This window comes from Teleopsis dalmanni, chromosome 2 (genome assembly GCF_002237135.1).
Source record: "Teleopsis dalmanni isolate 2A chromosome 2, ASM223713v2, whole genome shotgun sequence".
NCBI classification, from domain to species: domain Eukaryota; kingdom Metazoa; phylum Arthropoda; class Insecta; order Diptera; family Diopsidae; genus Teleopsis; species Teleopsis dalmanni.
In genome coordinates, this window is record NC_051847.1 from 58,613,545 (window position 1) to 58,641,093 (window position 27,549).

The 27,549-nt window shown below is 29.0% G+C and overlaps 5 protein-coding genes across 7 annotated transcripts in view; 3 read left to right on the forward strand and 2 right to left on the reverse strand.

The window, feature by feature from the left end:
* Positions 1 to 910: 910 nt before the first annotated feature.
* Positions 911 to 1,704, forward strand: LOC119684350 (DNA-directed RNA polymerase III subunit RPC10). Its single transcript, XM_038098376.1, has 2 exons — positions 911 to 1,160; positions 1,221 to 1,704. Exons 1-2 carry the CDS (start codon positions 1,020 to 1,022, stop codon positions 1,404 to 1,406), a joined length of 327 nt encoding a protein of 108 aa, XP_037954304.1. The 5' UTR covers positions 911 to 1,019; the 3' UTR covers positions 1,407 to 1,704.
* LOC119684349 (yrdC domain-containing protein, mitochondrial-like) lies at positions 1,416 to 2,238 on the forward strand. Its single transcript, XM_038098375.1, has one exon. The coding sequence runs from the start codon at positions 1,453 to 1,455 to the stop codon at positions 2,200 to 2,202; it is 750 nt and encodes a 249-aa protein (XP_037954303.1). The 5' UTR covers positions 1,416 to 1,452; the 3' UTR covers positions 2,203 to 2,238.
* Positions 2,239 to 2,300: 62 nt separating this feature from the next.
* LOC119680520 (mitochondrial inner membrane protease subunit 2-like) lies at positions 2,301 to 3,277 on the reverse strand. Its single transcript, XM_038093362.1, has 2 exons — positions 2,880 to 3,277; positions 2,301 to 2,818 (listed from the first exon to the last, which is right to left on the reverse strand). Exons 1-2 carry the CDS (start codon positions 2,977 to 2,979, stop codon positions 2,400 to 2,402), a joined length of 519 nt encoding a protein of 172 aa, XP_037949290.1. The 5' UTR covers positions 2,980 to 3,277; the 3' UTR covers positions 2,301 to 2,399.
* Positions 3,278 to 4,787: 1,510 nt separating this feature from the next.
* Positions 4,788 to 18,003, forward strand: LOC119679270 (protein rigor mortis-like). Its single transcript, XM_038091523.1, has 12 exons — positions 4,788 to 5,078; positions 5,199 to 6,097; positions 6,227 to 6,301; positions 7,685 to 7,828; positions 7,887 to 8,211; positions 8,265 to 8,430; positions 9,336 to 9,492; positions 15,073 to 15,869; positions 15,925 to 16,096; positions 16,421 to 16,571; positions 17,451 to 17,708; positions 17,776 to 18,003. The coding sequence occupies exons 1-12, from the start codon at positions 4,858 to 4,860 to the stop codon at positions 17,885 to 17,887; spliced, it is 3,477 nt and encodes a 1,158-aa protein (XP_037947451.1). The 5' UTR covers positions 4,788 to 4,857; the 3' UTR covers positions 17,888 to 18,003.
* The window catches only part of LOC119679271 (cilia- and flagella-associated protein 206-like), a 21,089-nt gene continuing 3,025 nt past the window's right edge, over positions 9,486 to 27,549 (reverse strand). Inside the window, exons 1-5 of one of the 3 annotated variants that reach the window (XM_038091524.1) lie at positions 12,000 to 12,496; positions 11,759 to 11,939; positions 11,356 to 11,705; positions 10,077 to 10,325; positions 9,486 to 10,019 (exon numbers count right to left, since the gene is read on the reverse strand). In XM_038091524.1, coding sequence (XP_037947452.1) covers positions 9,528 to 10,019; positions 10,077 to 10,325; positions 11,356 to 11,705; positions 11,759 to 11,939; positions 12,000 to 12,446 — 1,719 coding nt within the window. In that variant the 5' untranslated portion in view covers positions 12,447 to 12,496 and the 3' untranslated portion in view covers positions 9,486 to 9,527. Of the gene's footprint in view, positions 10,020 to 10,076; positions 10,326 to 11,355; positions 11,706 to 11,758; positions 11,940 to 11,999; positions 12,497 to 27,549 lie in introns of those variants that run through there. The other 2 variants (XM_038091525.1, XM_038091527.1) reach the window with 2 other exon arrangements.

Here is a 27,549-nt window from a genome sequence, read left to right on the forward strand (position 1 = left end):
TTTTTCCATAAAAAATTCAGTTTCAAGAATGAAATTAAGGAAGATGGCCTTAATTTCGTTGAAACGAAGGCTGAAATTAAGGGAAATATCAAATGCAACTACGCGTAAAATAAAATTTAAGGAAATGATAAAGTTGAGATAACGAAAAAGGGACATTTTTTTAAAATAAATTTTAGTCATAAATTCAATAAAACTAAATGAATATTTTAAAAGTAGTGCAAATTTTTAAATATGAATATAGAAAAAAAATGTAACTTGTATTAATTTAATTAAAGTAGAGTGAAAAATAATAATGCACTACCTGAAATCCACTAAAACTAATAAAACTACTGATTGCCTTTTTTAATAGTTATAATAATTAACTATCATAATTTCGGAGATACATATGGTATTAGTATAAACACTTTCCAAATTAATTTAATTTAATTTTAACAAAATTAAGGAAATTTGGTTGTTTGAACAGAGCATTACCTATTCTCTTCATATATTGCCTGAAAAAAAATCGATTGATTTGGTTGAATCTGTTCAATGTTATGTGTATTAAAGTTATATGTTCATTAGCTTTATCAAAATTCCAATTAAAATTAAAGTTTATTTTATTATTTAAAATTAATTTTGCTACATTATAAAAACATCATAATAGTACCCTGTAGATAACTATAGAATGGAGTCGAAATATTGATATAAATAAAAAACTAATTTATAAAAAAAATAGTATATTGTTTAACAATTTACCAATTAACCTGTTTCAAAAACAAAATTATTAATAAAATGTATGGCCGTTAAAACAATAAATTAATTATTAATATTAATTAATATTAATTAGTATTTGAAAATGTTATGTTCATTGACTTCATGGAGCTATGTTTATAAAAGTGTAATATCTATATACATAGTAGTATTTTACCGCACATTTTATTTTGGTTTTTTATTATCACGTGTAAATAAATAGGTGAATAAGTACAAGAATTTTACATATTGTATGTTAAATGAATACAATATATTATTGTGTGTAAAGTATGTTATTATTTTGTCCAACATGCGGTAATATTTTAATGGTTGAAGAAGATACCGTGGGTGATCGTTTCAGTTGCAATACATGTCCATATATATGCAAGATTAAAAAAAAGATTTCTGCAAAAAGTTATCCACGTCTTAAGGTATAATTATTATATTTTTGTTAAGAAAGATTTTTTATAATTTGCAAACGTAATGTTTAGGAAGTTGATCATGTTATGGGTGGTGCAGCTGCCTGGGAGAATGTAGATTCTACCGATGCTGAATGTCCAGTTTGCTCGAATAAAAAGGCTTATTTTATGCAAATGCAAACACGTTCTGCTGATGAACCAATGACAACATTTTATAAGTGTTGCAATCAATTGTGTGGACACAATTGGAGAGATTAAAGTGATAATAATTTATACTAACCAAGAGTTTAATATATTAAATTCAATGTTGAGTCTGAAAGAAATTATAAATTTAGGTTTACATTTAAGAAAATATTTAACGAGCAGTGCAACGCAGCTGCTGCCAACAATAAAGATGCGCAATGTATATAAAGTTGAGGATTCAAATACGTTAGAGATAGCTTGTAAATTGCTTTGTGATGATAAAGTTATAGGATTACCAACGGATACGGTTTATGGTTTAGCATGTGATGCCAATAATGAAAAAGCAATACAAAAAGTTTACGATATAAAAGGACGTCATTTCGACAAGCCTGTTTCAATATGTGTGAAGAATCTTACAGCATTACGACGATTTGGAGATGCACGACATCTTGAAGATGAACTTCTTAAGCGTTTATTTCCAGGACCAATAACTATTGTTATTGAACGTACAAACCATTTAAGTAATCAGTTTCTTAATCCAAAGAGTAGCAAAATTGGTATAAGAATACCAGATTATCAGTTTATACGAAATCTATGTGAAATGTATAATGCACCTTTGGCATTGACAAGTGCAAATCGCTCTTCTGAAAAGAGTAGTTTAAATGTTGATGAATTTAGTGGGCTTTGGCCAGAGCTCGGGGCTGTTTTTGATGCTGGACAAATTGGTCTTACTGAAGAGAGAAGATCCGCTTCCACAGTCATTGATTTATCACAACCAGGATTTTATAAAATACTTCGTGAAGGTGTTGCATTAAACGACACATTAGAAATTTTACAAGAATTTGGTATAAAACCTAATAAAAATTCTTGAGTTCTATTTAAATGCAGAAAAATTATAAATAAGTAAAATTATTGTAATAAACGTTTTAAAAATATATTTAGATTTAAGTCTAAGTCTTAAATAATTATAAAATATACTTTCAATTAAAACAACTAATAATTATAACAAGGAAGCACTGCTTCCTCTGAATTGAAACAGTTTTCAACTATATAAGTTATTATCGTGCTTCATGAGCCGTAATAATTTGTTTTGGCTATTTGTATTGGTATTCTTCTACGAGGCAGTTCTGATGGTAATCTACGCCATCGTTCTGGTGGCCACACAATGAAGGAAGCTCGCGCTGTCATAAGGCCCATCGCAACTGGTCCGAAGGAGTTACTATCAAATGAATGTCCTGTGTGATCACCTTCCACCCAACAATGACCTTCCGGTACTCGAACAATTTCTTGTTTGTAACCAATTGTTGAAACAACATCCCCCTCAAGTCCCACAACTCTTTTGATTATTTTTTGTCTTGGGTCTTTAGGTGATATAAGTGAAACAATATCTCCGCGTTCTATTCGATTTGTTTTCACAGCCCATTTCGTTAAAAACACATAATCAGTTTGATTTTGACTTGGATTTAACACTGGTTGCATGGAAATTCCTATCAAACGATATTTGTATATATGACAATTTAAAATAATTTTTTTTTTGTTATGACATACCATCCACTCTGGCTACATACCCCACACAGTCGAAAAATGTTATGCCAATAGGTATTCCTATTAGTATGGATTTCGCAAATTTCTTAAGATATATAGCCATTAAAAAGTCTGTAGCGATGCCGTTTCTTCGACTTATTGGCCAACAGTTCAAAATTCTTAACTATGTTTTCATGTCAGTTTACTCAATTTATAGATTTCAAAATTTAAACAAATTTATGAAAATTGTACTAATCATTATTATCTAAGAAGTTGCATGTTATTTCTATCAACAAATAGCAGCTATGTTCCTTTAACTTAATTTAGTTTGAAGCATAGAGCTTACACAATTGTTCTAGCAGTGAAACATATTTGAAAATTTGTCAACAATTTTAATATATATACACGCTTTTTACATTTTCTTTAACATCTTATAAATGAAATATATTAAATTCCTACGCAAATGTCAAGGTTTAGCATGTTATAGTTTTAAAATCATGAAAAAACGGTCTTGCCATATATCATCAAAGCAATAACCGAACTATTGTGAACCTGGATTGGAAAATTCAACAAAAATTTCAATCATTTGTCAAAAGTTTGTAAACAAAAATTCGAACAAAATTAAAAAGTTTCACAAATTTTAAAATTGTGGAAATGAAATATTTTTTTTAAAACATTTTACACATCTTAGAAAAGTATTATTTATTTATTTTAATTAATATTTATGAGAAGAGCACATATAAAATTAATTGAACGTTTTACTTGCAAAAAATTTAACTGATTGTGTTTTACTATATAAATATAGCCATAATTTTTTTTCAGAGTACTAAAAAAATACTCACAACTTACAAAAGAAACATATAAAGCAATGAAAATGCTCTTAAAGTTTTTAGAGTTACTCGCAGAAAATTGTACATCTTGAGTTTTAGTGCAGCTAAACTCAAAAATCAATCTATTGTGAATGTTTATTGGAAATATGTTGCAAAATTCCAGTCATCCGTAAAAACCATATGAGCATTTAATTTATTAATAAATTTAAATACAATAAATAAATTCATTTAAATATATAACAAAAAAATGTTTACAATTGACTAATATTCATTTAGTTTTCTTTTATTTAAATTAATTAATTTTTAGTGTTTACAATTTTTATATTTCATATTGTATACAACACAACCAAAAACATATGTTAAAAAAAAGGGTTTAACATATTTTAAGAGTGATGACAATAAGTTTCAACCAGACTTAATGCTGTTTTTTCACAACTCTGAAAAAAAAAATTACGGCTTATATAAAAATGTCTAAATCAAAGAATAAATTTATTACTTTGAATTTATTATGTTTGTTTATATTAATTTTTTCTCTATTTAATATACTTTCTTCAATAGGTTGTGAACATTATTAATAGGTGCTGTTGATTTGATTTTCGACCTGTATTAAAAAATATTGGATGATGGTGAAATGTACCTTTAAATTTTACAATTAAAACTTAAAACTTATTTTTAGCTTCGATTAAGTTTTGTTTAGGGTATGTTCAAAATATTCATTTGCATTTGGAACTTATTTGAAACTCGTTGAAATCCATTTATTCAAAATGCTAGTGCGGATTTCATTTGTGCATATAAGATTTTGTATACAGAAAGCAATGTTTTGCTTCTCATTTGTAATATTTGACCCAAATCAGTTACTTGAGGCCAGTGTAAACGCCATAGAAAATAGCACTATTATAATCCTGACAGAAATCCCGATGACTTCACTAGCTATAATTTCTAGCGAACAATTATTATGTTCGTGACTAATTATATATAGATACACATATATTATATATAACATGAAATATAAGTTGTTAATATACACAACTTATTTGTGATAAACTTATTTGTTAAGAACATCTTTGAAAAATATTCTTTGATAGAAAAAGAAATGCGTTGGAATCACTGTCAGCTGTCAAATTTTTGTTGATTGCCGGTAGTAAATTTTTTTAAGTTGGTTGTTTAGTAAAATGGCAGAAACTTTAACACGATTTCCTGCAAATCCTGTTGGAAAGGTATTTAAATCATGCCCAAATGGAGCGCTTATATACTCTGGCTTTCGCAGCATAAATTATGTTGCCATCTTTGAGAACCAGAACCCAACTGTAGAATGTTTTTATACGCGACAACCTATTAATGAAATAAGCGTAGATCCGAAGTGGCCAATTGATGACGGTGTAAATTCAAGGAGGTATAAAAATTCTATTGCGCTTTACTTAGATTTAGATTTTTTATTTAAGTTACATTGTAATGTTGTAATATTAGTGATCACAATTTTAGATTTCATAAGAAACTAACATTTTATTTATAGATATTTTTCAGTTCTTTTCGAGGATAATATCGTTCAAGTATGGGACTTCGAAAAAGGATGCCCTTTATATGGACACAAAGCCCATGTCCAACAAAGTCACGTGGAGGGAAAGGGCGATAAATTTAAAATTGTTTTAATGGATTTCATGAGCAACTCTAATCTCATGACTCTTGATTCCCAGGATGTTATTGTGTTATGTTGTAGTTCACAGAATTATATTAAACGGCGTAACTTTTTGAATTTACGGTCAGACAAATTATTGTCATTAAGTTGCTCACAATTTAATGCAAACATTTTTGCTGTGGGAACAATACGCGGAGTCGTATATGTTTGTGATGTACAAAAATCGGCCGTAATTCATGCTTTGCGAGGTCATCGAGAAACAGCAATTTCATCAATTGTTTGGCATTGCTTTAGTCAAAATACATCTAAAGAGCAAGAAACTGATGATGATAAAGTTTTAGATATGTCTGTTAATAAAGATTTAAATAACGAGTGCAAGCAACTAGCTAATGCAAAATCGGATGATATCTTCAGTCATTGCTTTAGTCAAAATGCATCTAAAAAACAAGATCCTGATGATGGTGAAGTTTTAGATACACACATAAATAAAGATATAAATAACGACTGCGAGCAACTAGCTATTACAAAATCGGATGATTGCTTCAGTCAGGAAGAAGAACTGAATAAAGATGAACAATGCCAAAGTTCTGAGAAAAATATAGCACATAATAAAAGTCTTTCAAGCGACGAAAGCTTAGCAACTATTTGTAGTTCATCAGATGACGAAATAGCAGTTGAGGGTGACCCAAATTTGTTAAAAACTAAAGTTTTATATAAAGCTCAGGTGCATGCATCGTTAGGTGGTTCTGACAAAAGTAATCAATCAATTGATAAAGGTGAGTAATTTGAAAATTATTAAGTAAACTGTAAATATAGTAAGTAGATATATATTAAGGTTCAACCATATTTAAAAGCGTTTTTTGTTATATTTCAAATTATTATAATTCATATTTATTATCTAATAGTTGGAATAACACCTGAAGACACAGTTGAAATTGAGGAACCTAAAGATAATATATCAAAATCCAAAGAGTTCGCAGGTAATTCTTATACATAAAATTTAAAAATATTATATTTTATAAATATATAAGGTATTTTTAAGCACAAGAAAATCATAATTCACTTTGTAATGAATCTACTCTGAATGATAGAATGATAAATACATATCCAAATATCTCTAAGTAAAGTAAAAAAATCTTAATAATAATAGCCCGTTCAGTTCACCTGTAAAAAGCATTTGTTAGAAATTGATACCCTAAAAAGTAATATTTTTTTTTCATTTTTTCGAAGTACTTATATACCAAGTATATGACTTGATATATAGAATATAAATTAGATATACTGACAACAGTTTCTATTGTTCACGATGCACTGAAAATCTGTCGCAAACTTCTAAACTTGAATTTTTATTATTGTTATTTAAGTATTTGTGTATAAAGCTTGGTTTTACATCCAGTTTGTGAAGTTTAAGAATCTCTAAATTTCATTAATATTGTTTATGCTTCCAAGAACGGCCAAGTCTATACACCAGAGACAATCGTTGAAGACGACTAAGCGCCGTTCAACATCTTCCAAAGGGTGCACACAGGCTGAATTCGGCGGGCTACAACAACAACAATATTGTTTACTGTTAGGCTCCAAATCGTTGAAAAGCGATATACCTTATGTAGTTTCTCTTTTTGTATTCATCAATTAAAAAATATTGTGAGAAATTTTAAATTTAGCTGCTTGATTCCCGATAGACAGAACCATTGAATACTACCGTCATTCTGAAGGGATTCCTTACTCTTTCTATTTTTGTTTATCAGCGACAAAATTTTCTTGAAGATTATATCTAGGCCATAGTGTCATGCTCAAAGTATTAAATATTAATTGTTTTTTCGATATAAAATTTCCTATTTAAAGTTGTTTTGTATTAGATTAGGTTAATCTAGTATAGGTTAGGTTGCATTGGTGTCTAGCGAAACCAGATAGTATTACACCTTTATGTAGGTTTCGTAGGAGACCAAATTTGCGAATTAAAGGGGTGATTGCAGCCCTATCTCTGCAACAGTGCAGAGTAATCTGTTCTTTTATAAAGATCTTTTTAAGCGTGTTACTAGACTAGACTTTAATGGGATTTAAACGCAAACCCTGTGTATAGTCTATATATATAAATATTGTGTCTACGGAGATATTTGCCATTATTAGCTCTTTGAACCTAAATTCAGTTGTGTGAACAATAGTTTTGCTTCTGCATTTCAGTAGTCTTTAAACGAGCCTTCAACCATGTTTTTTCTTTAATGAATTCCATAAGTTCCAATAAGTATGGATTATAAATTTGTAAAACTTAATAAGGTAATAGTGTTACTAATTGTATATATATATGATTATATTGATTATAGTAATCTATTTTCTTAATATGTATTCAATAATTTTTCTAGATGAATCCGACTATGATTTGATTAAAAAACATATTATGTTAACTTCTGTCAGTGCATATAATGGCACATATTGCGTGTGGAATTTTGAAAATGGCAAATTGTGCGATTCAATTAAAACTCCTGGCCAAATTCTTAACCCAAAAAGTAATTGAATTATTTAAATTTTTATTTATGTTATGTTTAATCATTTGATCATTTTTAGGACAGCTTAGTGTTAATTGGAAGAATGAGCATACAATCATAGGTATCAGTAAAGAAGGCGAAATTATGTCTTGGACATGTGATCCTCCAACATATGATGATCAAAACTCGAATATCTCTTTGAAATTCACAAAAGATAAGCAGTTGAATTTAAACTTTGCTGCAGACGCAATTTGTTACGATAATAACAAAGAAATAATCTGGTGTAGAGGTGGTTCGCGTCAAATTATTTGTTTTGATTTGGTCACAAAAAAAGTATTGGCTAGTTTTAATACTGTTTGCAATGGAATATATGATATCAAAGAATGCCCTGATGATATGAATAAGTAATAGAAGCTCTTAAATTTATTTCAATTTTTATTGATTTATATTTTAATAGAATATTGTTGGGATTTTGTGATCACTCATTTGGATTATTAGATATAGTAAAACTAAGTCCGACCAATATTAATATACAGTCATTATGTCGTGCGGATTTAGTTGTGAATTGCATAACTTGGTCTCCAGATTGCTTAAGTTTCGCTTATGGAACAAATGAAGGAACCGTGAGTATTATTTTTTAAAATTATAACCTATAAGATTCAGTTATAAATTAAAAAAAGGTTTAAATACAATAATGATGTTGCAAACAAGGATCTATACACAACGAAAGTAAAAGTATCCTAAAAATAATATTTTTGTAAAAAGAATATTACTGAAAATTAACAGCATGTATGACAGTGGATTATAATTTTGTTTTAATATAAAATCGCAAGTGAATTTGTTAGTGAAAAAAAACTAAAATTCACAAAACTTTAAGTTAGTATAACACAAGTTAAGTACGGTATTTGGTCAGTTGGTTAATAAACGTAACTCTGCACTTAAAATTTAGCAAGTAAAAAGCCTTGGTACTTGTTACAATGGTTCAGTGGCATCGTACCACTGAAGTGATAAAATTTCATGTCTGTAACTCTGCACTTTAAATTTAGCAAGTATCAAGCTTTGGTACTTGCTACATTGGTTTATGACACCGTGTACTAATGAAGTGAAAGAATTTCATGACTCTGACCACGGCTAGCTTCAATTTGTGCCTCATCTACACATATACACTTTTATATTATATCACATCACCATTCCCCTTATATTCGGTTAATAAACCCTGCATTCATGTTGTAGTCCATTCATGTCTTCTGCTCTACAAGTCCCTTCAAATTACGACAGCAACAACATTCTTTTGTCTTTCAATAATATCAGCTATTAGCAATCTTTCCAAGTATTTTAATCTTAAATTGGGCTATAATAACATTTCATATTTTTCTTATTAACACCAATAAACAGTCGTCATCTTGATTTAAACCTTTTACCTGTATCCAATGTTTGGATTAATTATTTTATGTTAATGAATGAATTTTATTTAGTGTAAGTCTTAAAATAAATTAACATAAATTAAAATTTAATTTATTTTTATTAGGTTGGTGTTGTGAACGTTGATAATAAAAAGCATATATTCCAAACGAATTCAGTAGGCAACAAACCGATTTATACACTTGACTGGGAAACAGAAAACTGTCTTTATATAAATTATAAGGACAAGATTGCAATGATGGATTTAAAAAGCAAAACAAAAGGTACGTAAGAAATATATTTCGTTAAGAATTAATATTTAGGGATTATCCTTAGGACGGTAAGTTTGAGTTGTGGAATCACGTTGACCATACGAAATTGATGTTTGTGTGGAATGCGTTTGTGATTTCTTAATATTTGCCAAATGAATAGTTTCACGATGAAGATCCCACTTATTGAAAGTGGAATCGTTTTTGTTTGCTGGTATTAAATCGTTAACTATAACCATTTCAGTTTGCGTGTCGATATTTTTAAATTTAGGATCATCTTTGACATCATTCTCATGATCCCGTTTAAGAATAATATCCATTAAATTGTATAATAATGTTAGATCGATTGATGTAAAAATCGTATTATTCAACTTAAGTATAAACTCCTCAAAGTGACGTTGCGCGAATTTCGATAGACCAAGATTAGAAAAACCAAACTTGATCTTCATATTGTCACATATCTGCTTGTTTATGGTACCTGGTAATAGAACCCCCTGAGTTAATGCTATAGTTAGAGAACAGTGTTTCTCTATTATTGACGGCTGTTAATATATTTCATATTAATATAATAATTAGTGTTAATATAATTATTTACTTACTATTGCCATAAAATTAGTTTTGAGTTCCCTTCGTTCTATTTCTTTAAGATTTTCTTTAAATGTATAAACTAATGGTGATTTTGTTAGCATACTTTTTTTGACGCTAGTTTTAAGTATTTCTAAAAAATTTTTGCGTATAGATTCGGAATTATATTCGTCCATTATATCTTTAATTCTGTTAATTTCAACTAATACATTTAGGTTAAAATTTAAGTTATTCCACAGTTTGGACAAGTAATTGAAATGAGGCTAGAGAATAATTAAAAAAAAGATATTAATTATGTTTAATCATGTATAAATTAAATATATACTAATAATCGTTATAGGGTTAATTATTTAACCTATCAGTACAAAATATCGCCCTTACAGTGCAGTGTGCGTATACTGAAAAGATTTTTACAAAATCCTTGAATTTTATCAAGACACTTTAAACTTTAAGAATGCCTTGAAATTTCAAAAATGGTTCCTACAAAACCTACATAGAGGTTTAACTGTATCTGGTATCGGTAGGGCTTAGTGTATCTGATATCGGTAGATTTAAGTGCATCTTACAGCCATCTTATTAACCTAACCTAACCCATCATCATGGAACAAGAAAAGCCTATAAATATATATTTATATATATATATTTATTTATATATTTATAATTTTATATTTATATTTATATTATACTATGTATATTAATATGGATTTATCATGTTATATATATTTAATACTTTTATATTAGAATATACATATATATTCACTAATTTTATATAATATATATATATATATATATATATGAAAAAATTTTCGTAAAATACTACTTTTATAAAGAAATAATAAAAAATTGGTTTCTTTATGGGTGAAGCAAAAGGGACTGCTATTATACTTGCAAGAATTGTCAATTAGCTTAATATAGGTTTCCATATGGCAAAGCGTATAAATATCACGCATATATACGTGTATCTCAAATGTGTGCTCTAACTGTAACTTTACGCCCTAGGTTTCTCATTTATGTTTTCTTGTTGAAATACACATACAGACTTGGACTAATCTCTTTCGATGGCTTCATCTCTTCAATGTAATAAGTTTTCTTTATATGAACCCAGATTAGATTCAATATTCCCACCTATTTGTCTTTATTATTTAGACACTACTCTCCCTCTGAATCATCCTCCTCAATCATTTCTTTTGTGTATGCTTTGAACATCTTTTATGGGATTTAAAGAGACTACAGAAATAACAACAACGAACGACTATTGGTAGTTATTAAATACAAAAACTTATATCGACTTACAAATATAACTTCTCTGTTAATTGCTGTACGAAACTTCAGTAATTCTATGATCCTATTTATGACACATGTGAACTTCTCGATATTAAACTTAATCTGTACCTCGCATTTTTCAAATTTTTCTATTACTTGTTTCAAAAATTTTGTATACACCTCAAATAATACAGTATATTTGTTTAATAATCGAAGTTTTTCCATAGGCCAAGTACAACTTATAGTGCGTTTTTCGGAATCTAGCTGAATCATTTTTGATATACCATCAACGGACATTTCGGATAGTTTCATAACATCTGCTTCCGCTTCCTTCAAAGATTTTTTTGTATTATTTTTTGCCATTTCAAGATCACCAATCACTATAAGAAACCCATTAAATCTATTAATCCAGTAAATTTAACATACAACATACAATCTCGTATTCCTTCATGGTTATTGCTTGGACCTAATGCAGTATACAACATAATACCACACACAGTTTCACTTAAGCGTTTCAAATAAGCCACGCGATTGTAGCGTTTTTTGTGTATGTAAGTTTTTAAGTCATCGGCACCAATGACACTGCTTAACGCTTGCTTACCGTTTCTCAAGAGCTAAAAACAAACATAATATTTCTAACACAAAATATAAATTAATATTTATAATTTATATACCACAGAATCTTTAGGATCGCCCATCGTAAAATTTATTATTGTAAAAATGATCATTTTATGGAAAAGTTCCTCAATTTGCTTCTTATTGCTGTTTTCTGGATACTGCAGAATATCATGCAGGAAAAATTGCAATTTTTGTTCAAATTCCTTCTCATATTTTTCAGTTAAAAACTCGTTTTCCAGTTCCTTGCAATTGTTGACGGAGTATACCATCTTAAAAGTACAACCTGTCGGATCTAAAGGATTTTCAAGTATCCTCAAGGCCCCCTCTATGAAATAAGCTATGTCACAAGATGTCAGCTTGCGCATAGGCAGTCCATCACGTGAGTCACGTGCCAACAAATGTAGATAATTGTAGGCAAATTTCTCGTCGACTTCCAAATTCCGTTCTTCACATTTTTTCATAAATTCGTCTAAAATTGAGCCCAATAAAAATGATACAACCATTTTAGACTTAAATTTAATAAAATAAATAGAATAGATTCTCCCTTAACAGAAGTTTTTTTTATAATTTTTCCAACAAGAGAATATTGTGTTTTTTTAAACAAACATTACTTTATTTGGTTGCTAAGATATTTAGTTAAAAAATAAATTTAGTCATACAATTTAGTGCTGTGAATTATTTCTACTAGTCACATTATTGCGAATAAAGGCTATAATAATTTTCAGTAAAAAGGGACAGTAACGCAAGCAAGAAATTTATTGTAAAACCGATTTTTATCGGTAGCGATTTTTCAGTAGCTTTTGAATGGAATGGATGAAATGAAATGAAATGGACTGTATCAGATTTGTCAAAAAGCTTGTAACCTAGAATGTAAAACGTCGAGAACTATCTAAAAAATATTATTATTTATTTATTAAACAGCTAGGACTAACTGGATGTCACGACCACTTGGGCCTTTAGACTAAAAGCTAATTCGGTAGGCTTCGTAATACTACAAGGGCTGTCTTTTAAGACTTGCGCCTAACAATAAATACACAGTGGTTAATTAGAAAAAATGGTTTGATTGTTTTCCAAAGTATTCTCTATGATGATTAATACATTTTTGCATTACTATTATTATTATTATTCCATTATTATTATTATTATTATTCCATTATTATTATTATTATTACAATGTCTTTATGTATTATACTTTGGGTAAAGAAACCGCTCTTAATAAGGCATAGGGCGGAAACATTTTTTTCATTAGATTGAACCAATTAAACCAAACAGTTTTGCCACTTTGAAGATAGTATTTCTAAAACCAGGGCTTTGGATGTCTTAACGATCTGTTCGGTCGTAGAAAAAACGGTCGACATGTTTTTTTTTTCTCATTCGAAATTGTAAAGGAGTTGACTCATTAATTCAACGTTTTGAGTGCTTAAAAACTCTTTTGTTTGAGCTGTCGTGTAGCAGCTCGCATTGTCGTGGTGGAGGATGTTTTTCCTTCGACGGTTGGTTTTCCTCAATTCTCCGAAGACTTTCGGGAAAAAAGTGGTGGTGTGGCACGATGAATTCATCGTTCTACGTTGTTTAAGTGGCACAGTTGCGATATGATCGGTTTTTCTGAAAAAACCTGCGATGCAAACAGTAACTAATATAATAAAATTTATAATTCAAAGTAAAGTTTGGATTTTTTAGAAATAAAAGGATTTTATGATGTTAATGTTGTTGAGGGGATTTGGAAGTGAAGATGTAGACATATTAGAGAAGATTTGAGTCGTAAAAATATCTTCCAGAAAAAGAGGTTCTACTTAAATGAAAAAATTGTTATTTAAAATGTAGTATGATAAGTTGTAAAAATACTATAAAAATTGAAGGAGTATATATTCAGGAATATTCCTAAAACTTGTCTATCATAATGTCAGAATATATTGACAAATAAGCTAAAATGTAGCCGTTAAGACATTAAATGACATCTGTATTATTTCCAACCAGATCTTAGCATTTAAGACCAGACCTTACTGGGATTTAAATCCAGACTATGTGTGTCATAATTGCAGTACATTGTTACTTCAAATAAATGAAATCATAAACAAAAACTGTCATAATTCGTGCTTACAGTTAGACAGGACAAATAGGCTGTATGAAGGGTGGTAAAACTGCAATTGAGGCATCCATTGGAAATAGACATGTTATTCGTGATAATAACTGTTTAGTACTTAAATATCTATTGACTTAAGGAGACCCAGAACAGTGCTAGCTGCTGAGGAAGAAGTCTTTCATTTCTGGAGATTACATGTGAAGGCTGTTAAGAACTTTTCTTCACCACTGTTGTATCGCAGTAAACTCCTGTTGTTAGAATATATCCGAGGTAATTCATGTCTGTAGTAAAGGCGATTAAAATACAGTAGATACCGTTCCATAATGTTTGGACCATAAATAGTAGTAAGTGGTGTAAATCTTTTACCACAAGCGCCAGGGCCCCACAGTTTAGGCTAATTAAAATTGGCCCATTTCATGGGTGTATCGTGGTGACTGTTAAAACCCAAAGTTATGCAAGTAGAGTGAGTGTATTTATCACTTCAGTAGAGTTGAATTTTTTAACCGGTTGTGTTAGATGGGCCTCACTTTTTTCAAAGAATGAAACTATATCCAAACGTATAGCTACAATAGGTATCGGCGAAATTCTTTGAAATTTTGTTGCGCCGTTTATCGTCGCATTATACTGATACGTGTGTTAATAGTACCTTAATGGCAGGTATAAAAAAAACTTAGTTTGATAAGTCTTATTTGTAAAACCCAATGTAACTCCATTGGGTGTTGTGAATAGTACTGTTATAAATGCTAAAACTCCTGAAATCAAGTGACGTAATGCAGTTGGCTAATAGGACATAAAAACCTTAACTTCGCTAGATAGCACATAAATGTTGTGTTTATATTAATTTATTTTAAATATCATGTATTTAAGTATATAACGAAATAATAAAATTGATTTTAGTATTTATTTCGTTATAAGAATGTGAATTTACCTAAAACTTTAATAATTAATTGTTGTTAATACTATAAAAAATGGAAAAATAATTAAAATAATTGTGCATTTAAAATATTGTATGTAAATAAAAATGATTTAATTTGATGTATTTTTAGATGTTTACACTATCCCAGAAATGGGTAATGCTTCATGTATTAGTTTTCGTGGCTATTTTGCATTCTGTGGAACTCAAACTGGCTATTTGCAAATGTTTCGAATGGCATCTCCAACAAGATTTGTATTCATAAAATCCATCAAAGTGCTATCGCGTTACATTAGTCGAATTAGTTGGAGTCCAATAGTAACAGATCGCTTTGCTGTAGTTGGCTCAAATAAGGAAATCCATGTTTTCAGTTTTGATGAAAAGTCAATGGAGTTAATGAAAATTCACACATTAAGCGTTGACAATCTGCAAAATCAATTTTCAGATATAAAATGGAGTAACAGTGATGGGGATAGATTTGTAACATGCTCTCTTTCAGGCGAGGTTCGTGTGTGGGATATGAAAGAACAAAATAATAAATTAATCACTACTAAAGTCTTCAATTGCCCCATACGTTGTGCTATGTTCTTGCCAACCGATGAGAATATTGTTTTGTGCTGTGGTAAAAATTTATCACTGGAAACATTTGATATACGTTCAAACTCCGTATTGTCAACTTTAAATAAGCGTGTTAGCTCAATAGATAACATTCTATGGGCCACTAAAGCTTCAACTGTTATGCCTAAGCGTAAAAAGAATACAGGCCTCAAATCTGAAGAAATGCAGTCTACAATTAACATGGAAGATAATAACGAAGATCACATAAATGACAATAATTTGGATCTTGAAGGTAACCGAGAAGAAAACACTGCAAAGACTGTAGATGAAACTAAAGAACGTGTTCAATCAATTACCGCTGTTAGAGAAAAAGTAATTGTAAATAAAATATTCTCTCGGTTTTTTAATTGTACAATTTTTTTTTCAGGAACCAACGACAGTTCTTTACATGATAGGCAAAGAAATCAATAGGAATGCCAATCAAATATTATTAAATATTTTAGATAAACGCAGTCAAAAAGAGCGAAATGACGATACGAGCTTATGTGCTAAGCTTTTTGGTAGCAAAGATGATTTGCAAGAAATTTTTAATGCTGAATGTAAGATAGAATTTTTATATTTTCTATTGTATATTAAATACAGCTCCATTCAACTGAATAGACCTATGAATAGACCTACTAATTAAGTAATAAATTTAGCTAACTATATCCGGTATTCTCTTGCATTTGAGGTTCAATGTAAGTCTAATCATTTTGTGGCATTATCTGACTTAAATATTCGTTATTGTGTTGTTATTATAGTCCTTACTATAGATCTGCTTGTTATGCTTCTGACAAGTGTCGAACGAATGAACTGTGCATGAAGGGTCTATTCGGTGGAATCGTACTAAATATTTTTATTAATATAATTAATATATATTTCAGTAAACCAGATTAAGATGTCAGGGGTAACAGGAACAAATCTAGGTATAATACCATGCCTAACAGGTAATATTAAAGAATACATCGTGAAGCAAGCAGAAGCTAAGAAGCTTACGGAATGGCATTTGATGATGGCACCAAAAATTTCAATTAGGTAAGTACTGGTCATATTTTTTTTATATCTTGGATATTAAATATTAATATAATAAAATATAATAAAAAAGTAGATGTATTAAAAACTAATTGTTTCTAACGTTATAAACAAGAATATTAATTATAATAGAACTTTTCAATTGAAATTTCAAAAGTATTCTTAAAAAGAGTAATTAAATAAATTATTAAAATATATATTAGAGAAAAACACAGTGCTAACCCACATATTTCACAACATGAACAACTTGAAATATTATTTAGAAATAAACTAGAACTCCGATCTATATTGCTGTAAAATAGAACACAAATAGTGTTAATTCCTTATTAGGATCAGGGTTCTTCTTTAGGGGGAGATGACCCGACTTAGAGGGACAAATATTTGGAGGTATAAAATCACTATACATGCTTGTTTGATTAGGCCTTCCCTTTGATGAAGGACTTCAATGAGCAAAACTCATTTCGAAAAAGTAAAGTGTTATTATTTGTTACTTTCAACATAATGATTTCTATTAAACATTGCTCAAAGAGCAGAAAACACTCATAAAAAGTTTTCAACTTTAAAGGTGAAATATATTTAAAATTTTTTGGATATGTGTGTGGACTTAGAACATTTTTGGATAGTAAGTTACGATCTGTGCCCTATACTTTACCTTCTGCATTCCAGACTGATAAAAGAATACTTCCTCTTTTCAAATTGTTATTGAACTCAAATATTTATAAAATATTGTAGATTTGAGTCAAGTATTTTGAGATCACTTTAATATTTATAAGTACCGATAGCAATGCATAGTTTTCAAATTATATGAAATAAATTTATATTGGAATTGAAATGTTTATACAAAAAAATTAAATTAATCATAAAATTATATTTTCGTTATAGATTTTGGGAAAAGTGCATGAATGCTTTCGCATTGCAATTGAAGGATGAAGGCAAACCCCTTTATTCTGCTTGTACCTATATAGGTATTAATAAGATCTCTGAAGCCATTAAAATCTTATACGACCGCAATCTATTTCGCGAAAGTTTCTTAGTGGCGCGCTTATACTTAGAACCAGATGATCCGAAAATCATTAAAATTTTTGAAGATTGGGTATTGTATTTAGATTTAACTGGCAACTTTAGTGGAGCAAGTTTGCTGTAAGTTTCACTCTATACACACTGGATTTATTTAAAAATAATTTAATAAATTGTATTTTCTTTTTAGCTGCTTGCTGTCTGGTGAAAAGAAACGAGCCTATGACTTGATATGTAAAATTCGTCAAAGGGACGAACATATTGAACACATAATTAATATGTTTTCAAATACTTCTATATAGAATCGTTCTTGTTTACGAAAGACGTTTTATATAGTGCCACATTTTTATATTTTTATTAAAAATTCTATATATAAGTTTAAGTTGTATATAATAGATATATAATAAGTCCGTATATTATATATGCGAATATTATATATATTATGTATACGTATTTTTCGAAGAAGGATAAGCAGTTTTATTAGTTGCTTTGTGGATATAATAATAATTATAAATGCATTATTATTAAAATTCAAAATGAAATTATAAACGTATTTCAAAGTTGAGAAGATAGAATTAAAAAGATTTCCATAGATCAATAATAAAGATAACAATTTATTCTAACTTGCATAACCTGGTATAAAAGGTGACAACAAATACGTTAGATTATTTTTTATTTGAGAAGATAGAATTAAAAAGATTTCCATAGATCAATAATGAAGATATCAATTTATTATAACTTGCATAACCTGGTATAAAAGGTGACAACAAATACGTTAGATTATTTTTTATTTAATTATAACTTAACGAATAATAGTGCTTAATTACAACATATCAAAATTTTCTAAATCAATCAGTTTCATTAGCTGCTTTTTAATTTCAGTTAAAATTATAAGAGTATACATTCTAAAATTGGAAACAAAATTATAAAAGTATTTGGAATTTTTTTTTTCGATAATTTTTCTTCCATAAAAGCAAAGCTTAATATGGTTAATATATTTAAGAGAAATACTATATTTAACGAAGATGTTTAAGTTTAAATGAATTTTCAAATTATTAATTTTAAATTGAAGACTTAATTTTTTGTAGTAATATAAGTGGCATAGTCAAAAAGAGGCTTAATGGCATAATTTTCATTAATATTTTTTTTTATTATTTACACCGTTATTGTTTAAAATAAAAATGATTTATGAATTGTTACTAAATTGACATAAGATTTCAAATAAAAATGAGAAATAAAACTGAATTGCTTAATACATATTGAAATTTAATCAAAGCTTTCAGATACGTCTTATTAATAAGGCCAACTTTTAGCCAGACGAAGGAGTAGCGCCAATTTCTATATAGAGTCCAGCGTACAAATTTGTTAATAATATCAACATCGCATCAATCACTTTTCTAAATTCGGAAAGAAGAATTTAAGTTTAGTAAAAGTGAATTCAGCATCTACTTCAAGTGAATTGAATTCTAGTGAATTGTAATAAATCATTTTAATATTTTTGAAATGATAAAATTAAGATAACTGATTTGATTTCGTGGTTCCTGAAATGTCAAAAATTACTTTCACAACTATAAAATCGATGTGGCAATTTTCTTCGAGTATTGCTAAACGGATTCATGTCCAGATAAAGTGCTTGACACTTCAATGTTTTTGCTTTAAATCTCTTCCATATAGCGTTATCTTGCTGGAAAGTAAAATGTATTCAGATGATGTTTCGAAATTTTGAGTAAACTTTCATTTAATAGATTCAGCAAAACAATATAAACTCTTCAAATCATATTCTTAAAAATTAAATCTAACTATAAAGGTTAAATACTTTTTGTCAAAAGATCTGTATATTTCTTCTGACAAAATATCACATCATATGGATCATCTTAAAAAACGACAGAATACAGTGTCAGTATTGAAAAAATTACTATTTTAATTTTGATTTAAATGACTCGTTTTCAAACGACATATACAACAAGTCTTAGTTGGCAATAATCTACTGGTCTGGAGAAAATAATACTGAAGGACTCAAATAAATTGACTAAATTGAATTTTGTAAATCTATACCTATGTAATATTTTATTCTTTGGTTCTTTCTTAGTTAAAACTGTACATGCCAATTTTTAGTGCTATTTTCTTGAATTTGTTTTTATTTTGATCTTTAATACTTTTTTTTGCCTTTTTTGGTACTGTTTACTAGCTAACTTTGTGGTCTTTTAGGGTGCAGTTTTTGTGAAAGTGCAGTTTTGTTCGTCGTTGATACTACTTTGAGACGTTTTTGGTACTGTTAGCTAACACTTCTGTTGATTTTTGATACTGTCACTAAATAATTGTTTTTGTATGTTAGTTTTTACTACTTTTGTGGGTCATGATGGATGCTGCTAGCTAAAATTTTTGCTCGTTTATAATTCTATTTTTCTAAAATGGTTTTGTGTTTGTTTTTGATACTAAACAAGCCTTTTTGGTACTGTTTGTTAGCACTTTTGCACGTTTATGATGCTATTTTTTTAAAATTGTTTTTGTGTTTGTTTTTGATACTGAACAAGCCATTTTTGTATTGTTCGTTAACACTTTTGTTCGTTTATGATGCTATTTTTCTAAAATGGTTTTTGTCTTTATTTTTTATAAATCTTAAATATTTTTTAGTACTGTTATTTAGCACTTTGGCTCGTATTTGATACTGTTTTTCTAAAAATGTTTTTATATTTGTTTTTGATGCTGAACAAGCGTTTTTTAGTACTGTTAGTTAACACTTTTTTTGATAATAATTTTTCGGAATTATTGTTATGTTTATCTTACACTAATTTTGATACTATTGGCTATGTTTTTTTGCTTATTTCTGATAAAGTTCTTGTGTTCATCTTTAATATATATATAGAGTTTTTTGTTACTCTTAGCTAACGCTTCAATTTTCAATTCAGCTAACTAAATCATTTAACGCTTACTTAAGTAAAGTAAAGGACTTTCTTTATTTATTATGAGTTTAATACAGAATAATTTTTTCAATATCTTATAATTACTTCAGTTTATTAAATATTGGAATTTATTTTTTCTGTTATTTATTTCTAAAGAATCTAGCATATTTTCAGGCTAAATGGAAATTCCATGAAACATAATATCTTTATTGTATACCACAAGCAGTCGTTTTAATTTTATTATTTTTTTGTTTTTTAAAAAATTTTAAGAAAAAAAATATTGTGAGGGTGATATACGATAGTTTTTATGGGTAATGTGATTACTATAATGTTATATAAAAAGTTTTTTGTTTGTTTAGTTTGAAGCTATATGTATATAGAAAAAAATATCTAATATCGTTAACCTATATTTTCATAGGAATTCGTCCTGAGGAAAAAATTCAATGCACTTCAATGTCAGTGACATTTTAATATGATTTTTATACAAAAATATTTTTTTATGATTTTATGAATTTTATATAGGAATGTTCCATTTATATATAGGAACATATATTCTTATATAGGAATAAATAACTATATAAAATAAATGAAAATTAGAAACAGCCCTTTATCATTGTCGATAAAAATGAAAATTTAAATAATAATCTTTAAAATTTTTCTAAAGTATTTAATTCATAAAACTATTGGAAAAAATTTTTGGTAAGTGCGTGTTCAGTTTGGTATTTGCGGTAAGACATGAACTTGTCAAAATTTGTTAAAACTTTTTATTAATTGCTATTTTTGTTTATTTTTTTTTTATTTTTCTGTTTAATTCCTATTCCAAATTGAATCGATAAAAAAAAATATTTTAACTAAATACATATATAACTGCTCTATTATTTGAACTAAGTTAAAAAAAAAAAAACAAATCACACAATAAACACATTTAATTTTCCTGCATATTATTATGATTACTTCCTTTGAATAGCATTATAAGCTTTTTGTAGATGGTTTTAACCCTTGGGTTTTTAATAATGCGGTAGTACAAAGGGCCTATAGACGTAAGTGGATTGGTATAACCTAACCTAACCTATTATAATTAACAGAAACCAAAAAAAAAAAAATTCAATATACATATATAAAAATATATTACAACTAAATATATAACTGGTCTATTATTTGAACTTAGTTGAGAAAAAATAAAAACTAAATCACACAATAAACAGATTTTATTTCCCTGCATATTATTATTATTAACAAAAACTAAAAATTGAAAAAAAAAAAAAATTCACACCAATTTAAGTATTTCAAAAATAAACAAAAATTACTGAGTCTTGGCTTCCCACAATTAAGAATAAACTTACTTTACCCTCAGTATAATGGTCAAGCATTGTTTACCGTAGCGTTTGCACTAATTTTTAACTCAGCACACAGATTTACGCATTAAAATTCTCATAAGAAATTAAGAAGTTAGATTAGAGATCAGAAAAAAAAATCTCAAAAAATAGCATAATAACAAAAACAAATAAATAAATGACTGACAAATTCACACAGATTAAATATAACAACAATTAGGCAAGTTAAGAGCAAAGTCAGCAAAGAACTATCAAAACTCAACTGGCCTGGCCGTAAGTTTATATAGACAAACATAGAAAGAGAGCAACTGTAAGAAAAACGTAAAATGGCTTAAACAGCTAATTGCAGTTCAAACTTCTCTATTTGTTAGCAAACTGCAGAGCTTTAGTTTAATTTTTGTTAGCATTGAACAAGCACAAGCACAAGATTTTAGTTATAAAGAAGTCGGCAAAGTGAGCACAACGAAGCATTTATTTGTCTCGAGTTTGTTGTTTAAATTAATCGTTTCCACTTTTGCTTGTGTGCTACGGTTTCGTGCTACGATTTGTGCTACGCTTTTTGCTTCATTGTTATTGTATTTGTTGTTGTAGTTATTGTTGTTACTGCTGTTACTGCTATTGCTGTTGTTATTGTTATTGTTCCTGTACAGTAATTCGAAAGCTCTTAATGGCGGTAATATGCAGTTATTTCGTTGTAGAAGCCACGCAAACTTTTAACACCAAATAATTTGTTAAAAAAAAGCAACAAAAATTGTTTATGCATCTCTAAATTTCTACGCACATATAAATAAATCAACGTGTTAATGCATATCTGTTTAATATTAGTTTGTGTGATTATTGTATTATTGTAATTACTGGTGCAGTTATAATATATTTTTTTATTAATATGAACGAAGCAAACTAGCTACATTTGAGTAACAAAACAAAAACAAAAACAAAACTAAAAATAAAAATATAAACAAAACGTAAAGCAATATTAAATTATATGTGTGCGACGCTTAAGCAATTAAAAACTAATTAAATTTATTAAAGGAATTTCGCTTTACTCTAATATTAAATGATGGTTGCCGTATTGGGAAAATGCTTAATTCTTACATAAACAAATAAAAATAGAAATATTTCTGGTAACATGTACTATAAGAAATATTTATAAAAATATATTGTTACTTCAGCTTCTTCCAACAAATAATTAAATTCAACAACAAAAAAAAACAATTTATACATATATATATACGCATATAAATATATTTAAAATATTTATTTATTCCTTCTTCATTTGTGCATGACTCAAGCTTTAACAATTTTTCGTGTGTTACTTTTTTAATATTATTTTGTGCTCAGTGTGTGTGTGAGTGTCTTTTTTTTGCGCGCTTCTATATGAAATCATATACATACATATATATTTTTTTTGTGCTAAATTACTATTTATTATGCTGCGGTGATTTACGAGTGGTATTGCGCTTTGATTGACAACAACAATAATAATATTGAAACCCTTCGTTGCATATAAAAGCAATAGCGAGGAAAGTTGCAGCAATACAAAAAGCCGTTATTTTTAAACTTATTCATACGCTTGCTTCTTCGCATAAAAGTGAAAGGTGATTATTTTATTACAGTTTAAATTATTATATTTAATTTATTTTATCTATTCAAACATTATATGTACATATTGAAAAATGCGGAAAAAGTATATAATTATATGAGTAGAAAAATTTTCGCATTTATTAATAATTCATAAGTAATAAAAAAAAAAAATAAATAAATTAAAAATAAAAAATAAATACAATTTATTAAAAATCATGATACGCTCAACATAATCCGAAATCTCGTCATAAAATTATTTTTATGGTTTATTAACACTTAAATTATGTACATACATAAATATTCAAAATTATTCACATGCATGGTGAATTAATATTTCAAACATGCATATTAAATGAAGTCATACTTATTCATATAAAAATAAATGTGTTTATATATATATATATTTAAATGCATTTTTTATAAACATACATTTAAATATTCCTTCCATATCTTCTTTTAATTTTTTTGTGTCATGAAAATAAGAAAAAAAGGAAATTTTGAGTATAATAATTGGACAAATCGTTTTCAAGGAACTTGCTCTTGTTGTTGTTTCAGCTTGTCAAATTATAACAGTTTTCCTTGAGTAAAGAGGACCTTTTGGATTCACATTATGATAACTGGGCTAGCCGTTAATTGAGGAATTTGTTTTTGTTGTTTCAGCTTGTCAAATTATAACACTTTTCCTTGAGTAAAGAGAAGCTTTTGGGTTCACATTATGACAACTGTGTTAGCCATTACTTAAGGAATTTGTTGTTGTTGTTACAGCTTGTAAAATTATAATAGTTTTCCTTGAGTAAAGAGGAATTTTTAGGTTCACATTATGACAACTGAGTAAGCTGTTAATTGAAGAATTTGTTGTTGTTGTTTCAGTCTGTTAAATTATAACATACATTTTTGTAGAGATTACGGCGGACTAAGATTGCTACTGTTATATTTTACATCGTTTTTGATTGGCAAATCTAGATTTGCTCTTGATCTGTCATTTTTTATTTGAATTTTGTGGTTCAATCGAATATGTTTAGCGTAATTCCAAAATACCAAATGTAATTCAAATATCTAATAATATAAACAACTGGTATTTTTAAGTTGATTTTAATAATCTGACAAAATATTTTAAGTTTAATAAATTAATTTCAAGTGTTACACAATCCGCACGAGATATACGAATTAAAAATGAAAATTGCACTAAAAATGTATCTCGATTGAAAAAGTTACCCCAGATTTATCAATCGAAAATGGCATTTAATTTTTCAATCGAAAACGACATTAATTGATCGTAAATGACTAATAGTTTTCTGAACTATAAGACTTTTTTAAATCAACTGTAAAATTTTTAATTGTTATAATTGTAATAATAATTTTCTCATTAAAAAGTTTATTCGCTTATTAAAAGAATTCTATTACTATAAAAAAGTTTTAAATAAACTTAAATAAATTAATTGGGTACTGTTAAATATTATATTTGAAAAATATTCAGTACTAAATTATCCCTATGTTTATATTAAACTTGTAGTGCAACTGTTCGAACCCCATCAATTCAAATCAATGGGTTAGATTAGATTATAATGACAATCCTCAGAAGTCAGATATTTTGATTTATTGTGTGACTATATAAAATTGAATAGTTTTAAATCAACTGGAACCTTTAATGAATTTTAAGAAACTTTTTAAATTTTTTTTATAGTTAGAAGATTTAAAGCTTTATGCATCGTTAAACACCCGACTCTCTAACATACCTCTGTAATTGCTTTCAACTTTGGAACTACGGGAAGCGTCTATTTTATGTTCACATTTTAAACTACGTGCTTTTGGTTTTCAATCTGCGCTCATACCTCTACTTATTTACCACATTTTCCGGTAGCTGCATGTTTTAGTAACTTAGTTTCTGTTTCTCCTTTCTAGGGGTAATTTTTTTGCTTTGATGACTTAAATCACGTATCAATTGCCAGTTCTATGGGTTCGCTCGCATCGTTTTTATTATATTTTCGGGATTTATTTATGCAATTCAGACTTGTATTTCTTCTAATAGTGTGAACTACCTATTACAGAAAAAAAGTGTGTTCTGCGTCATTACAGTCTCCGTCTTCACAAATACATTCGAGTAAATCTGCTCTTCCCATGCAGTGTAGGTATTTTTAATAGTATTCATATCCGATCAGTATCTAAGTGAGATAGTAATTTGTGTCTTTCGGTTTCCGTTTGAACCAGGTGATCATATAGGGTGTCAGACTCCGGTTCAATACTGCATGAAGCATTTCATGACTTAAATGACCTAAGTTAGCATGGGTTAAATATTTTTTGTGTTATCAAACACATTTCACTTGCTTATAGTTTATGTTAAGTGAAACATATCTTCTGTGAGATAGGCAATCAATGGGATATATCATCTATTATCTACTGTAAATAATTGTCGAACGGCTGTATAATGTTCTAATAGTATTATAGTAGTATAATAGTATTAGCATTACATGTTACTTCCAAGATAAAATTCTGTTTACTGTTATTTAACTACATTAAGTTATAGGAATGTTTTTAAATAATTTAATATATTATTTAATTGAAAACTATGACGACATGTAGTGTACAGTATATATATATTTTATATTATCACATATTTTCTGATTAATGGATTCTCTAATATTTCTTCTTAGAACATTACGTATGCTTCTGTGGCGACCCAGTTGGCTGTGCATTTATTGAATTTAAAAAGTAAAATTCAATTTCAAATATTTTTAAGTTTTTTGTTTTGATTGAGGAGAACGTTCCGATTTTTCTCTCTGTAAAAAGTTGAATAAAAGTTTATTAACATTGAAAATTTTTAGAGTTTTATTAATTAGCAAGGTGAACAGATCATTGCTAAATTGGTGACCCCGACGTGATTTCGAAAAAGTTTAAATTTAGAAATATTAACTTCTGAGCTAAATATCTAATTATCGAGCTGTGATGTCAGTTGCAGACGAAGGTGTAGTAATGGCTTCTGATAGTGGAAGTGTCGTAAACCGTGTAGCAGTGAAGGTGCCACCGTTTTGGCACGAGCGACCGGAGATTTGGTTTGCTCAGATCGAGGCGCAATTCGCAGTAGCTGCCATTACGAGTGATATCACACAGTTCAACACGGTAGTAGCAGCGATTGAGTCAAGTGTTATCGCCGATGTAAGTGATGCAGTGCTTCATCCTCCTGAAACTGGAAGATACGCTAATTTAAAGGCTTGCATCATAGAGCGGTACAGTGAGAGCGAGCAGCGGAAGATTCAACGGTTGTTGTCAGAAGTTGAACTTGGTGATAGACGCCCAACACAGTTGCTAACGGAGTTGACAGCATTAGCTAAAGACAAGGTGAGCGATGAGTTCCTTAAGTCTCTTTGGCTGAAGCGTTTGCCACCACAAGTGCGCGCTATTCTGCAGGCATCGAACGTGGCACTAGCAGAACTGGCGAAATTAGCAGATCGTATTTGCGAGGCGGGTGATTTTCAACAGATAGCTGTAGCGTCAGCCTCTGATTGTCCAGCCTATTCTGAGAATGCTGTGATTTTACGAAGGCTTGAGCAAATCGAACAGCGTCTGAGTCGTTTGGATTTACGTCGTAGTGAGTCGGTGCAAAGTCGATCGTCATCGAGGAGACGTAGGCGAACTCGTTCCCGACCAGGAAGTCATCCAGATTGGTGCTGGTATCACGAAAGGTTTGGTGATAGAGCTAATGCTTGTCGGCAGCCCTGTAGTTTTGTGGCAAGCTCTCATCAGTCAAAAAACTAGGCACTCCTTCTACGTCGTCGAGCCGAGAAGGGGTTAGTGTTCGTATAGCTCGACTTAGTATTAAAGATCCCGCCACGTCGACCGTTTTTCTCATTGATACTGGTGCGGACATATCAGTTTTACCGAAGTCGTTCTGTCGTTGGAAGCAAAGGGCTAACAGTGTTGCATCAGTTAATTTATATGCCGCTAATGGTACGCCTATTCAAACATTTGGCGAGCGTCGACTGCTTTTGTCTTTGGGTTTGCGTAGAGATTTCCCGTGGACGTTCGTGATTGCGGATGTTAGCTGTCCTATTGTTGGAGCCGACTTCCTTAATCACTATGACTTGTTAGTGGATTTGAAAAGGAAGCGGTTAGTTGATTCGAAGACGACTTTGATGATGAAGGGTA

Coding starts and splice junctions, on each gene's coding strand:
- LOC119684350 (XM_038098376.1), top strand. CDS start 1,020: ATGTTATTATTTTGTCCAACATGCGGTAATATTTTAATGGTTGAAGAA. Junction 1,161..1,220: donor AAAGTTATCCACGTCTTAAG/GTATAATTATTA, acceptor CGTAATGTTTAG/GAAGTTGATCATGTTATGGG.
- LOC119684349 (XM_038098375.1), top strand. CDS start 1,453: ATGTTGAGTCTGAAAGAAATTATAAATTTAGGTTTACATTTAAGAAAA.
- LOC119680520 (XM_038093362.1), bottom strand. CDS start 2,979: ATGGCTATATATCTTAAGAAATTTGCGAAATCCATACTAATAGGAATA. Junction 2,819..2,879: donor GTATGTAGCCAGAGTGGATG/GTATGTCATAAC, acceptor ATCGTTTGATAG/GAATTTCCATGCAACCAGTG.
- LOC119679270 (XM_038091523.1), top strand. CDS start 4,858: ATGGCAGAAACTTTAACACGATTTCCTGCAAATCCTGTTGGAAAGGTA. Junction 7,829..7,886: donor CCAAATTCTTAACCCAAAAA/GTAATTGAATTA, acceptor GATCATTTTTAG/GACAGCTTAGTGTTAATTGG. Junction 17,709..17,775: donor TTTAGTGGAGCAAGTTTGCT/GTAAGTTTCACT, acceptor TTTTCTTTTTAG/CTGCTTGCTGTCTGGTGAAA.